The sequence below is a fragment of the Pseudorca crassidens genome, chromosome 5 (assembly GCF_039906515.1).
Source record: "Pseudorca crassidens isolate mPseCra1 chromosome 5, mPseCra1.hap1, whole genome shotgun sequence".
Taxonomy (NCBI): domain Eukaryota; kingdom Metazoa; phylum Chordata; class Mammalia; order Artiodactyla; family Delphinidae; genus Pseudorca; species Pseudorca crassidens.
The window spans coordinates 76,459,981-76,474,921 of record NC_090300.1 but is presented as its reverse complement, the minus strand read 5'-3'; the positions used below and the strand labels follow the sequence as shown (position 1 = coordinate 76,474,921).

Below are 14,941 nucleotides of genomic sequence, written 5' to 3'. Positions count from 1 at the left end.
TTTGGTGTGAGGCGTCCAGCACTGGAGCTTGCTGGCCCTTGGGTGGAGCCGGGTCTTGGTGTTGAGATGGAGACATCTAGGAGAGCTCTCACCTATTAATATTCCCTGGGGCTGGGAGTTGTCTGGCGGTCCAGTGTCCTGGACTTGGCTGTCCCACCTCAGAAGGTCAGGCCCGACCCCTGGCCGGAGAACCAAGACCCTGCAAGCTGTACCATGTGAAAGGAAAAAAAAAAAAAAAAAGGAAATGAACAAGCAAAACCCCCAAGACAAATGGTAAAAGCAAAAACAAACACACAAAAATACACAAAGAAACACATACACACACACAAAAACAGGGAAAAAAAAGAAAAAAAAAAAAGAAAGGCAAGATGGACTTACCTGGTGGTCCAGTGGGTAAGACTCCATGCTCCCAATGCAGGGCGCCTGGGTTCAGTCCCTGGTTGGGGAACTAAATCCCGCATGCATGCCACAACTAAGTTCGCATGCCTCAAGTAAGAGTCTGCAGGCTGCAATGAAGATCCCATGTGCCATAACTAAGACTCGGCGCAGCCAAAATAAATAAATAAATATTAAAAAATAACAACAAGTTTACAGATTCACAGACTCAGAGAACAAATTTATTGTTATCAGTAGGGAAGAGTGGGGGAGGGATAGTTAGGGAGTTTGGGATTGACCAAAAAAAAAAAAATTGTATATAACTATATTATACACCTGTAACTTATATAATATTTTACATCAACCATTCATCAGTTAAAGAAAATAAAAATAAATGTAAAACAAATAAAAATTATTTGGTTAAATATTGGTGCATGTCCCAGAATTTGTCTTTAGAAAAATTAACTTTGCCTTTTATGTTTCTGTAATGTTAATTTGATAATTTATTTTCACTTTAAATTGTATAGATTTAAGTAAGGAAATGCTAGCTGACTATATCAGGAATAGTGTGTACTCATAAACTAATATATATGTTAGTTGGAAGAGCTATTGAGTGTCATTTGCAAATAAATAAATAAGTAGAGGAACATAAGAATTAAATTCTAAATGTTATTTTGGTAAAGTTTTTGATCCAGATAGTTTTATGAAAGTTTCACTATTTTAATTTTTTTTAGAGATCTTAGAAAATTCAAAGATGCCAAGAAGCAGTTTGAAAAAGTCAGTGAAGAAAAAGAAAACGCATTAGTAAAAAATGCTCAAGTACAGAGAAACAAACAGCATGAAGTTGAAGAAGCCACAAACATTCTGACAGCAACAAGGAAATGTTTTCGACATATAGCCCTAGATTACGTACTTCAGGTATGTTTATTATATGTTTTCAAAAAATGGCTATTAGGGCTTCCCTGGTGGCGCAGTGGTTGAGAGTCCGCCTGCCGATGCAGGGGACACGGGTTCGTGCCCTGGTCTGGGAAGATCCCACCTGCAGCGGAGTGGCTAGGCCCGTGAGCCATGGCCACTGAGCCTGCGCGTCCGGAGCCTGTGCTCTGCAACAGGTGAGGCCACAACAGTGAGAGGCCCGCGTACCACAAAAAAAAAAAAAAAAAATACTTAAGTAAACATATTGCTAATTAGTGATTAAAAACTACTCAGGTAACTTTGCGAAAACAGTAGAAAATGACTTTAAGATTTTTTTCTATTAAGTTCCTGTTCAGTAAGTGGGAAGTTAAATTTTAAAAAATGAAGTACACTCCACTTATTAATGAAAGGCTTCTAGCATGGAGTAGTCTGTATTTCCTATCTCGTCTTATCTACCTCACATTTATACCACTTCCTGCAGTAGTATGAGTACTGAGTCTGCCTACCTCATTCTACTGAAATGGCTCATGTTAAGGTCTTATTCATTAGATATATTGTACTTTTTAACCAACTTGACTATTGTGTTTCACTGAAATAGTAGACCACACTCTCTTGAAACATACTTTTGTCTTAATGTATCTTAAACCATTTGCAGGTCATCATCTTAATTTATGTTTCTTTTCAGTTTCCACTTCGGGTTTCTTTCCTTTGTCCACCTTTTCAGTCTCTCTATTAGGGTTCCATCTTTGGTCTTCCTGTTTTCTGACTTTATGATAATCCCTTACAGTTTAATCATGCCCTTTGCTTGAATTATCACCATATATAAGCGACAAAATATATTTTTCTCAGAAGTACCTCATTCCTTTTGTGTCTAAAACTAAAATCTTTCTTCTTCTCAAATGACTTTGTATTGCCGTTACCATACTGAGTAGTATCACCCTCTTAATCATAGAAATCAGAATTGGAGAATCATATCAGATATTCTTCTCATTCTTAGCTACTATATCTAACAGTCAAAATTGCCTTGAAAAGTTCTATGTACCTCGTTCTCACTCTGCTGCAGCCGCAACACTAGTTCTTACTGCTTCTTGTCTCGAGTATTAAGATGTTCTCATAAAAATTGATCTTTCTTGTGTTGCTTTTAACCTGCCCATTAGCAATTCATTCTCTGTTCTGTGGTCACAATTACTCAAGCTTTTCCAGGCAAAATGAATCATTCTTGTCTCTGTTTCCTCTGTGCTGCCATATTATTGTCATACACATTGCTGTTAGAGCACTTATCTCATTTATTGAAATTATTTATTTATATGTCTTTCCTACTCCTAGATTATATCCCTTCCCTCTAGTCCAGTGGTTGGAAAATAGATAGGTAATGTTTTTTGAAAGAGTGAACAGCTTACTTAATTTTAAATTTTATTTGGGAAGGGGGGAAGTTACCTAAAATATTCATTATTTTCAAATTTACACATTATAAACTGTCCGTTTCCTTTGACGTCCATCCACTAGTTTTAAGTTAGGACCTCACCTCTCTTATAACTATTTGTTTGATTTTTCTAATGAGAACTGTTGAGTTATTTTACCATATGGCCAAAGTGTCTGTTTTAGAGAATAGTAAGTAAGAAATATTCAGATTTATAGAGTGTCATGCTTTAGTTTCTCTAAATATTTGAATATACTTTTGTATTTTCAAACGTATGCTGTTTTTCATTGTCAAACAGGCATTTTTAACATTTTTCTAAGCTTTTACTTAGAGCATTTGAAAGTTAATCTTTTAGTTCTCAAAACTGAATAGACCTTGAAACAGACATGCAGAAGAAACTAGTGCTTAGGTAAACAGTTATTAGATTTTTCTTGGTCTGTCTTTACTTATTTATTTGTTTATTTATTTATTTATTTATTTATTTATTTATTTTTGACTGCATTGGGTCTTCATAGCAGTGCGCCTGCTTTCTCTAGTTGCGTCAAGCGGGGGCTACTATTCATTGTGGTGCACGGGCTTCTCATTGCGGTAGCTTCTCTTGTTGCAGAACACGGGCTCTAGGCACGTGGGCTTCAGTAGTTGCTGCATGCAGGCTCAGTAGTTGTGGCTTATGGACTCTAAAGCACAGGCTCAGTAGTTGTGGCACACGGGCTTAGTTGCTCCGCGGCATGTGGGATCTTCCCAGAGCAGGGCTCGAACCCGTGTCCCCTGCATTGGCAGGCGGATTCTTAACGACTGCACCACCAAGAAATTCCCTCTTGGTCTGTTTTTGTTTGTTTGTTTGTTTGTTTGTTTTTTGCGGTACGCGGGCCTCTCACTGTTGTGGCCTCTCCCGTTGCGGAGCATAGGCTCCGGACGCACAGGCTCAGCGGCCATGGCTCACGGGCCTAGCCGCTCCGCGGCATATGGGATCTTCCTGGATCGGGGCACGAACCCGTGTCCCCTGCATCGGCAGGCGGACTCTCAACCACTGCGCCACCAGGGAAGTCCCCTCTTGGTCTGTTTTTGTTTTCTGATCAGTGCTTTAAAATTACCTTATTAAACAACAGGCGGAACATTCAGTGGGAAGGACATATTAAAAAGATATTCTGTAACCTTTTGGAAATTTTAGCAAAGAGTTCATGATTCTTTTCTTGTGTAAACATTGTATTTCATTAAGCTGATATATAATAAATAACAGACAAAAATAAAATGTTTGTTGTGAATTTCTAGAGTTGGGAGAGATACCACAGAAGGCAACTTTTATAATTACTGATCTTTCAATAGTTTGGTCTAATTAAAATATTTATTTAAGATCCATTAATTTGTTCAGCAAATATTTCTGAGTGCCTAATATATACAGCTTGGAGGATACAGCTGGGAATAAAGCACGACCTTGATCTCATGGAGCTTATGTTTTAGCTGGGGAAAATAAATAAGTAAATAAAATATGAGGTAGTTATGAATACTATAAAGAAAATAAATAGGGTTGGTGTACTAAAGACTGCTTAAAGGCCTACTTTAGACCTTTGTGAGGAGATACTGTTTAAGCTGCGACCTGATGGATAAGAGCCTTGTGCCCATCTGGGAAGAAAATCATGACATGAGGACAGAACAAATAGTACAAAGGCATTGAGGTGGGAGTACTCTTGGGTTGTGGTTGGACCACAGAAAAGGGGAAAGTACTGTAGTATAAAATTAGGTGGGAGAGGTAGCAGGAGCCTCTTCACAAACGGCCTTGTAGGCTACAGTAGGGAGTTGGAAGGTTTTAATACAGACGTACATGATCTTATTTATTGTTTGAAAAGATCACTCTGGTTGCTGTGTGGAGAATGAAGTGTCAAGAGTGGAAACAGAGACTAGTTCATAGACTATTATAGCAGTCAGGAAAAGATATGGTGGTTGGTGGTAGTGGTAAAAGTGATTAGAATTTGTATGAAGGATGTATGTTAAAAGAGCAATTAGATACGGAGGGTGGAGAGAAGACGGAATTCTAAGAAATTCAAAAGTTTATCAAGGTGATAGTTTTATTAGTACAGTACAATATTATGGTTTGAACATGGCCAGTTTTTCTTTAAGTTGAAAAAATGGATGAGAGTTTCATTGGTATGTTTGTCTTAACTGTTTTTGCAAAAAGCAGGTCAAAAGGTGAAAAACTTGAACTTTGTTTTCATTTACTTTTCTGGAAAAGTATTAGAATAAGCAAATTTTACAATATTGCATTCTGGATTAGTTTTAAAAATAATGCATAGGTGATTAACCAAGTGCATTTTCCCTCAGATTAACGTCCTTCAATCAAAAAGGAGATCAGAAATCCTGAAATCAGTAAGATATTTATTGAAATGATGTTCTAAATATTTTCATATGAAGTTAAATGTCTATATTTAAGTTTTTAAAATAGCACCATATATGTGTGTGTGTATGTATATTTATTTATTGACTTACTTATTTATTCCAGGTTCATAATTAATCTTAATGATATTTTTGTACTTCTATGTCACTTAACCACTTTTTTTGGTCTCCTTTATGTTATAGTTATTTATGTGTGTCTCATCTATAATTACACTGTAATCTGCTTAAAGCAGACACTTAAATAATTTGAGATTGAGGGCATACATAGCGTCATTTTACAGAATTTTTCCCTTAGGGCTGTAGATGGTGTATCAACTTTTTGGAGTGCAGGTAGAAAACAAACGAGATAAAATTTGAAGGATGGCATGGCAACAGTGATTTTTTATTTGCCCATTTTTCATCTTAAAAGCTAACAAGGAAGTGGGCAGAGGATGATAGTCATATATACATTACACTCTTTTATATTTTGAGAACCTTAGAAATAATTTCTCCTCTCTGATTTTGTTCACTAAAGTTTTTTTATGGTTTTTTTTTTCTCAAAGGATCTACAGAAATGCTTTTGATCCTTGTCCACACCTAGGTTTTTCCTAAATTCTCTGTTAATATTTGTTATTTCTTATCAGATGAGAACATTATACTTCCTGTTTACCTCCACCACCTTTTCCAGATTGAGAGTAATGTATGTTAATTGTAGAAAATTGGAAAATAAAATATATGAAGGAAGAATAAAAATACTTATAAATGCTACTACCAAGAGAGAACCACTATTAATATCTTGGTGTAATCTTTGTCTTTTTTCTCTGTTTGTGTGCGTGCGCCTGTGTGTGTGTGTATGTGAAAATGTATATACACCTCTTAAAATTCCATTTAATTTTTAAAAACAAAATAGGAATCATTCCTACATACTGTTCTATAATTTTCTTTTTTCACTAATACACTCCAAAATCATCATGAGTCATTAAATATTTTTTTATTTAACGATGTGACCAGGTAGAATTCTACCATATGAATACAGTAGGGGGTGAGCAAACATTTTTTTTGAAGGGCCAGGTAGTAAATATATTAGGTTTTGGAGGCCGTATTGTCTGTGTTGCAACTACTCAGCTGTGCTATTGTAATAGGAAAACAGTCATAGACAATATGTAAATGAATGGCATGACTGTTCTAATAAAACTTTTTTTATGAACATGGAAATTTGAATTTTATATAATTTTTACGTGTCATGAATTTCATGTCTTCTTTTCATTTTCTTTAACCATTTAAAAATGCAAAAACCATTGTTAGCCCGTAGGCCATCCAAAAACAGGTGGTAGGGCTGGATATAGTTTGTAGGTCAGTTTGCTGACCTTGAATATACCGTAAATTAACTTTACCTATTAATGGATTTTAAGTAATTTCCCTGTTTTTGACATAAAGCGTAGCATTATAGTGATCATTCTAATGAATAATATTTCCTTCGGATAGATTAAGACAAGAGATTACTTAGTCAAAGCGTTGAAGCATTTATTGAAACTTTTAAGGAATATTGTCAAATTTTAAGGGTTACACAAAATTTCCACTAATTGTGAGAGTGAACATTTTTCCACATTTTACCAACACTGGGTATTAATTTCCCCCACTCTACCACAATTTGGTAGATTGAAAATGTCATCTCATTGTTTAATTTTGGATTTCTTTGTGGCAAATGAGTATGAATGTCCCCCCCCCACACCTTTTTTTTTCTTGGTCACTATGTTTTCTATTTATGTCCTTCCCCTCTTTTTTTGTGGGGGTCTTCATGCTTTTCATACTGATTTGTAACATCTCTTATCTATTAAGACAAGTAACCCTTTGTCAAGTGTTTTTTCCTAGTTTATTATTTATCTTTTAATATGCTTATTCTGTGTTTTGATGTGCAGGCATATTTTACTTTTTATGTACTTGTAACTATTAATCTCTTCCTCTCTTTTTTTAAAATATATTTAGTGTTTTTTAAAATCATATTCACAAAGTTGTACAACCGGCATTATCTAATTCCAGAATCATCTTTTAGTGAGCTTTGTCCTTTTGTCATTGTGTTTTATTTTATTGGTTTTTCTCTCCCAAAAAAATTCCTTTTGAAGGATTCTTGAGTATTAAGGACCTTTTGACCTATTTTAGATTTTACAGAATTAAACAGATGTCTCTTCTTGCTAAAAATAACAGGGATGTTTGGAGGATTCTTTCAGTATTGTGATTGAATTAATTCCTTCTCATGTAAAAATTTAACTAATGAAAATAAGAGTGTTTTTTCTCTCATGAATAGGTAAAATGTAGGAAAACTTAGAAAAAAATCTTAACGCATTAATCATTTTTGAATTTTTGGAATGAATATAACAAAATCTCCATATTGGCAAAGTCTGTTGCCTCATTTTATTTTGCTATCTTGAGAAAAAAATGAGCATGCCCCTATTTCATGTTGTGCCTAGTGATCTACGGGTTGTAAAGTATATGTGATTGCTTTGTTTTGAGAGCTTCATATGTCCCCTCCTAATATTTTAATGTTTTATTTGTAATTTGAGGTTTTGCCAGTGAATTTTGTTGAAAGACACATAGATATTTTATAATGTACCTGGAAAGATGGTGAAGCTATTGGAAACTTGATTCTTTGAATTATTGCAATATAAGTTTGAAAATATTTTTGTAATACTCTTTTAAGAAAAATGACTCAGTTTAATTTTAAATAGGTTTGCTATTTTGGGCTCTGGTGGAATAATTTTTAAACAATAGATAGGATCAGAATTTTTTTTAAATTTCAGAATATTTATCTAAGAATTGATTTTAAAATGCTAACCATTTTTTCCTCCTGCTAGATGTTATCCTTTATGTATGCCCATTTGGCCTTCTTTCATCAAGGATATGATCTATTTAGTGAACTTGGGCCCTACATGAAGGATCTTGGTGCACAGGTAATGTACTGTACTTCTTGATTCTGTGTTATATACCAATATCTGTATTTTTTTAAATTGAGATATAATTGACATACGTATAACTGGAAGTTTTGTACCTTTTGACCCCACTCACCCATTTTCCCACCGCCAACACCCACTTCTAGCAACCTCCAGTCTGTTTTTACTCTGAGTTCTGTTTTTTGTTTTTGTTTTTTTTTAATTCCACATATCAGTGAGATCACACAGTAGTTGTCTTTCTGTGTCTGACTTATTTCACTTAGTGTAATGCCCTCAGGATCCATCCATGTTGTTGCAAAAGGCAGGATTTCCTTTTTTATGGCTGAATAATATTCCACTGTATATGTATACCACATTTTAAAATCCATCTATTGACGGACACTTAGTTAGGTTACTTCCATATCTTGGCTAAATAATGCTGCAGTGAATGTGGGGATGCAGATATCTTTTCGAGTTAGTGTCTTCGATTCCTTCAGGTAAATACCCAGAAGTGGAATTGTTGGATCACATAGTAGTTCTATTTTTAATTTTTTGAGGAACCTCCATACTGTTTTTCATAGTGGCTGTGCCAATTTCATTCTCACCAACAGTGCACAAGGGTTCCCTTTTCTCCACATCCTTGACAGTCTTCTCTTATCTTTGATGACAGCCATTCTAACAGGTGTGAGGCAATATCTCCCTGTGGTTTTGATCTGCATGTCTTTCATCATTAGTGACATTGAGTACCTTTGACCCCTTATTGGCCATCTTATGTCTTCTGTGGGAAAATGTCTGTTCAGATCCTCTGCCCATTTTTTAATTGAATTTTTTTTTTCTGTTAAGTTGTCTGAGTTATTTATATATTTTAGATATTAACCCCTTATCAGATATGTGACTTGTAAATATTTTCTGCCATTTGGTAGGTTGCCTTTTCATTTTGCTCATGGTTTCCTTTGCTGTGTAGAAGCTTTTTAGTTTGATGTAGTTTGACTTGTTTATTTTTCCTTTTGTAGTCTTTGTTCTAGTATCTGTATTTTTAAAGAGATTTAGCATATTGGGAAATTTGACAGTTTATTTAATGATGAAGTTTGGTGCTATAGCAGATTTATGTATGGGTTAAATGTGTAACCAAAAATAAGGTTAAAGTTAAAGAAAATGTTGCAGATAGTATATTAGGGTACCAAAAAGAAGAATTTTAAAACAAAGTGTTTGTTTTACAGTATACATAGCTGGATTTATTTTTTTGTTTCTTACATTTGGATTATTGAGTTACTATCCTAATTGGTATTTTATTTGAGTTATAGCTCTTCTTTTATTTTCAGAGAAATTTGCATTTTGCTATTTTGAATAATAAAATTTTAGAATCTTAAGATTATAGAACTCTTGGGAACTTTTTCATTTTATACACATGCACACACACATGCACATGCATGAATTATATATAAGAATATTATGTAGAAATTTTATTACATCCAAATTATTTTTGATATCTAATCAAAACTTTATGTTAGATCTGTTCCCGGACATTCTTTTTTGTTGACTGGTGAGTTTTCTGGATTTCTGTCAATTTTCAGTTGATTTTCTTTCCCAAAATGGTTCAGGTTACTTTCTGAGGAGAGGGATTAAGGATGAAAAATAGAGTTTAGGGAAATGGGGAAAAGGTAAGAGCAGAATGAGAATTGCATTCATTGACCAAAAATAAATGTGGTGCATGCATGTGTGCATGTGTGTCTGTGTGTGTGTGTTGGGATGGTGTTGGGGAAAGATGGTGTGCAGGGCATATGCTGTGAATTATAGAAATGCTCTTCCGTGCCTCTACAGAACTTAATCTATTGGAAGAAAATAACAAGTCACCACACTATTAATCTCTGTGCTGAGTGCCCTGTCTGGGTATATAAATGGAGATTAGATTTGTTTGCATGTGATAGAAAACCAGAAATAGTAGGAGCTTTAACAAGATAGAATTTTATTTCTTCTATGTAAAACCAAAGGCCTAGTATGGTGGTCACTTAATCTGCAGGGACACAGGCTTATTATATCTTTGGATTCTACCTAATGGTTCAAAGTGATTTATCAAGCTTTAGCCTTCATATCCAAATGCTAGCCAACAGGAAGGAGGAAAGGGGAAAGAAAGATTCATTCCCTCTCTTTAAGGATATTTCCTAGAAATTGTATATTCCACTTCTGTGTATGACCCAGTGTCACACTAGCTGCAAGGAAAGCTGGGAAATTTAGTCTCAATGCATGTAACCATGTTAACCTACTAGAATTTGGGGATTCTGTTGTTAAGAAAGGAGGAGAGAATGGATGTTGGGAGGCAACCAGCTATCCCTACCACATATTGGAGGATCAAAGTGTTACTGTAACATGTATACAGTACATCCAGCCCAGACTTGGGAAGAAGGCAAGACCTTCCTAGGCCCCAGGCACTCCCCACATCTTAATCAAACATTAGATTGTACCCTCATCTTACATTAAGTATAGTTTATCAAAAAAATGAATTGGTTTGTAGTTGACTAGTTTCAATAATTGTATATTTTGACATTTATTAATTTCAGTTTTTACCCTCCCAGGTCTCAAGTAATTTTGCAGGTCCTTGAAAAGCGTCTAAACTCCAGTGCCTGTAGTGCCTGGTGGATAATATGGCCTGGTTGGAGGTGGCCAGTTAGGATATTCTTTCAGTAATTCAGTTATGAGATTATGGCATCTGGAACTAGGGTCCTGGCGGTAAGGGTGGAGATAAATAGATAGACTTGAGGAATAGTTAAGATGTAGCCAATTTGAGAGCGGAGTGACATGATGAGTTCAAGTTTAAATGTGTTGATTTTGAGAATAGGACATCTAAGTGGGTATATCTGGAGTTCAAGAGAAGGAAACACTAAAGGGGTCAATAGCATATAATTGCTAATTGCAATCACAAGAGTGTGTGAATTGACCCAAGGAAAGTTAATAGGTATTTCAAAATCATGAACCTATTTTAAAAAAACATAAGTGACCGAACACCATGCCTAATAATTTTGATTTTGTAAGTTAAGGTCAAGGTCCACAAGTATGCAGTAAAAAGAGATTTGGCTTGGGACAGAGCCCTAAGAATGATCTACTTTTAAGAGACGGCTAGGTAAGAGGGGCTCTGTGAGAACACTGATGGGAGAGGAGGTGGAAAACCAGAAAATCATGGTAGCACAGGGCAAGGAAAGAGTGTCTCAGAAAGGTGGGGGTGGTTGTCAGTGCAAATACTGGAAAGAAGGTCGAGTAACCCTAGGACTGAGAACTACCTCTTGGGTTTAGCAGCAAGAAGGTTATGTGTTACTGATGTGAGAGTTGAGGGTCCAAGAGGTGGAAGCTTAATTACAGTGGGTAGATGAATATGAAATGGGCAAGTGGAGAACAGGGAAAAATGTTTTAAGAAGTTGTATTGTGAAGAAAAGAGAGCAGGTAGTAGCTAGAGGGGAGTATGAGTTGTAGGAAGGTTTTATTTAAGGTATTATTTGCACAAATTTAAAAAGAAATGGGAATGGGAGAAGTTGAAAGGCAGAAAGAGAAGTGGTGAAATCTGAGGTGGTAGGAGTGTAGGAGATTCAATACATAGGTAGAGGATTGGGGGCACCTGGTTAGGTATAGGAGCCTATTAACCTCATGATGCCCAACACTAATAGAAACACGGGACACATGCTACTGTGCTCCAAACTCTCTCTTCCTGATACAGTACCCAGCATCTAGGAGACAAGACTGCCAGCCGTCGCACCTCCCCAACTCATACGTCCTCCAGTACTCCACCATGTTGGAAGATATCTTTTTCTTTATACTTCTGCCCCAACAGAGGGAGGGGATTTCCTCCCTTTCTGCTGCAATAGCAGTGGGGTGGGATGCAGCAGAGAAATTTACTACCAAGTTGACAATTTTACTACCATCACTAGCATTGTAGTACTGGTGTGGAAAGTACATGCATGCAAGTTTAGAAATATCAGTTTGAATCTTGGGGGCTGCCTTCTGCTGCACTTCAATCTGAATGTATGAAAAACATTAACATGCCTTTCACTTAAAGGCTATAAAACAAGGATATAATGGTTATTCCACTCATTCAGTATAAGAAACTATTAAGGACAAACATTTTCCTAGCGCAGCATTACCCATTAAATCAATGCAGCATGTCACTAAGGTAAGTATGCATTAGATCTTAAAGTGGAGTGGTATAGTTGCCATCTAAGTAAAATATTTTATAATAGTGATAGCTCTATTTCAGTGTTTTCTTTTGGTTCTTTATTATTATTCAGTGATATTAAGATTCTGTGGTCAGAATTTGTCTCCTGTAGGAAAAAAACAGCATTTGTGATAGTGAATAAAGGATCACACAGTCTTTTAAGAAGGCCTTTTTCAGTTTTGTTTTTAAAGGATATCAATGAGAACATTTTGACATTTAATACTTTGTCTCTGTAGTCTGTTGACATTTACATTTTTATTTATTCATTTATCACACATTAGTCAGTTTGAGGTGATGGGTGTTCAAAGATGAAATGACAGGGCTTCCCTGGTGGCGCAGTGGTTGAGAGTCCGCCTGCCGATGCAGGGGACGTGGGTTCGTGCCCTGGTCTGGGAAGATCCCACATGCCGCGGAGCGGCTGGGCCCGTGAGCCATGGCCGCTGAGCCTGCGCGTCCAGAGCCTGTGCTCCGCAACGGGAGAGGCCACAGCAGTGAGAGGCCCGCCTACCGGGGAAAAAAAAAAAAAAAAGATGAAATGACATGCATCACAGTTTAGAAGAGTAGACCCACATAATGGGGTATTTTATAACCCAATTTTTGTTATTCCAGCAAAGAGGAGTTCAAGAAGCCAGTACTTTTGTCATAATACTGGAAGCCAGATATTTCTCTTCTGATGGAAAGGATCAAGAAAGAAATGGGATTTTATGATTTCATAAGTTTTTTAATTTTTTTTTAATAAAAGTACTTTAAAAATTGGTGATTTTATACTCTGATCTAATGAATGATTTCTATTCTATTCTATTCTATTCTGTTCTATTCTATCCTATTCTGTCCTCTCCTACTCTATTCTATTCCCTCCCTCCCTCCTTTCTTGCTTTCTCTTTTATCTGTTGAATTTTTTTTCTACCTTTTAGATTTTATTGTAATATTAGAAAGCCAACTTGAAAATATCATGCATCTTGAGTGATTGGAAGTGTCTGTTACGTTGAACTTGTGAGGCTGGCATACACTAGCTTAGCTGCTACTTTTTGCTGTTTGGGAAGAAAAATCACCAGTATATCTTCTTTCTGTCTTTGATAGCGACTACCAGAATTGCTGAGTGCATCAGCAGACAACTTAATCTAGAGTCATTCTCCTTAATTCAAGGGGTGAGCATGTTATCACTGTTGTGCCTTAGACAGGGCCACCTGTCACAATTACTTGGAACCATGGTTGCTCTTAGAAATGTTTTCCCTAGAGGAATTAAAGACCTTCTCAAAGAGGATATGATACCAGAAAAAAAAGAACTTCCACTTTAAAGTTGTAGCCAAAATGCCTTTTTAGGTAAACCTCAATTGACTGACTGATTTGGAGTATGAGTTTTGAAAAATAATCATGTCTTTCTTTCTTTAACTTCTAAGTCTCTATCATTTACTCCTTTTATAGTTGGATCGACTGGTTGTGGATGCAGCAAAGGAGAAAAGAGAAATGGAGCAAAAACATTCCACCATTCAACAAAAGGTACTTGAGGGGAGAAGTTAAAGGAGATTAATTCCCATTTTACACAATTTCTTGATTATTGGTTTCAGCAGGATATCATTGTGTTGGAAAGGATCCTTTGAGTTGCTTTAATAATTAAAGATTGTATTGTATAGATAAATTCCTCCGTTTTTTGTAAAAAATAAAATATTTTTCTGATGTTCAGGTTTGTATTTTATTATTATTTTATATCAAAATATTTGAAAGCCATGCTCTTGAACCAGTTTATAAAAACATCAGTCTCTTAGGGCCTTAACTGCTTTAAAAGTGGCCCTTAGGGTTTAAAACACTACTTATAGTTTCAGTTAGGATATCACCAACCACCTGTAAAAATGTGTGTGTGTATGTGGGGGGCGGTGGATGGGGGGGTGCGTGGAGGTGGTCATGGGTTGGAGAACACTGTAGCATCAATGTGTGTGTTTGGTACTAGGAATTTCCAGCTGCAGTCACTCTAAGGCAGCACTTACTCTCTCAAGTGATGCTGAAATTTCACTTGCATTTCTTATTAATTTGCCTAAGTCTAGCTAAACTAATGTTTGAAAAATATATATTTAAAAATGAAGCTTTAAATGTGAAAACAGTTTTTGTTTCTGTGTGCTAAAAGCTTTGAATATGATATACCTGGAACTCAGTCTAATAATATTTTATCTTATATAGTCATTGACATTTTTTTGTGTGTAGTAATCTGAAAATAAAAAGAGACAACTGGAGGTTGAATGTATGTAAAAAGTATGAAAAAAGATGTGTTCTGTACTTACCTGGCAGGAGAGATACCATGATCACAAAGGTGGTTTTCCCAGGGTGAGGCTTATCCATCCCACACCTACAATTTCCCCAAACGTGGGAAACTTGACTGCATAATTTTTGGTAGTGGGGGACTGCTATCACACTTTCCCCTAAAAAGACAAAAAAAAAAAAAAAAAAAGATACCTTCTAGCATTGCTTTAAGAAATCTATTCTCTTGGTATTGAGCAGTCAAATCAACTTTTGTTATGGTTTATTTAGAATTTAAAATACCAGTAAACTAGATCTGATATAGAAGATGTCAGAGGAAAAAACTGAAAGTGAAATCTGTAATAAAAGTAAGGAAAATTTTATTGGTGATGGGTTGTTAGTACTCAAAGAGAAACGTTATTTAAAAAGTGGAAGATTTTCTACCAGACCATGTTTAATTCATTACTTCTAGTTATATTCAGGTAAGACTACCTCCATGTT

The 14,941-nt window shown here is 35.8% G+C and overlaps 1 protein-coding gene and 1 pseudogene across 7 annotated transcripts in view; both read left to right on the top strand.

The window, feature by feature from the left end:
- Positions 1–14,941, top strand: part of ACAP2 (ArfGAP with coiled-coil, ankyrin repeat and PH domains 2) — a 164,605-nt gene that overhangs the window by 108,538 nt on the left and 41,126 nt on the right. For all 7 annotated transcript variants that reach the window (XM_067738484.1, XM_067738485.1, XM_067738482.1 and 4 more), the window contains 4 exons: positions 1,110–1,293; positions 5,030–5,074; positions 7,933–8,028; positions 13,634–13,708. In XM_067738484.1, the coding sequence (XP_067594585.1) occupies positions 1,110–1,293; positions 5,030–5,074; positions 7,933–8,028; positions 13,634–13,708 (400 nt within the window). The remainder of the gene's footprint in view (positions 1–1,109; positions 1,294–5,029; positions 5,075–7,932; positions 8,029–13,633; positions 13,709–14,941) is intronic.
- LOC137225679 (U1 spliceosomal RNA) lies at positions 14,477–14,625 on the top strand (annotated as a pseudogene).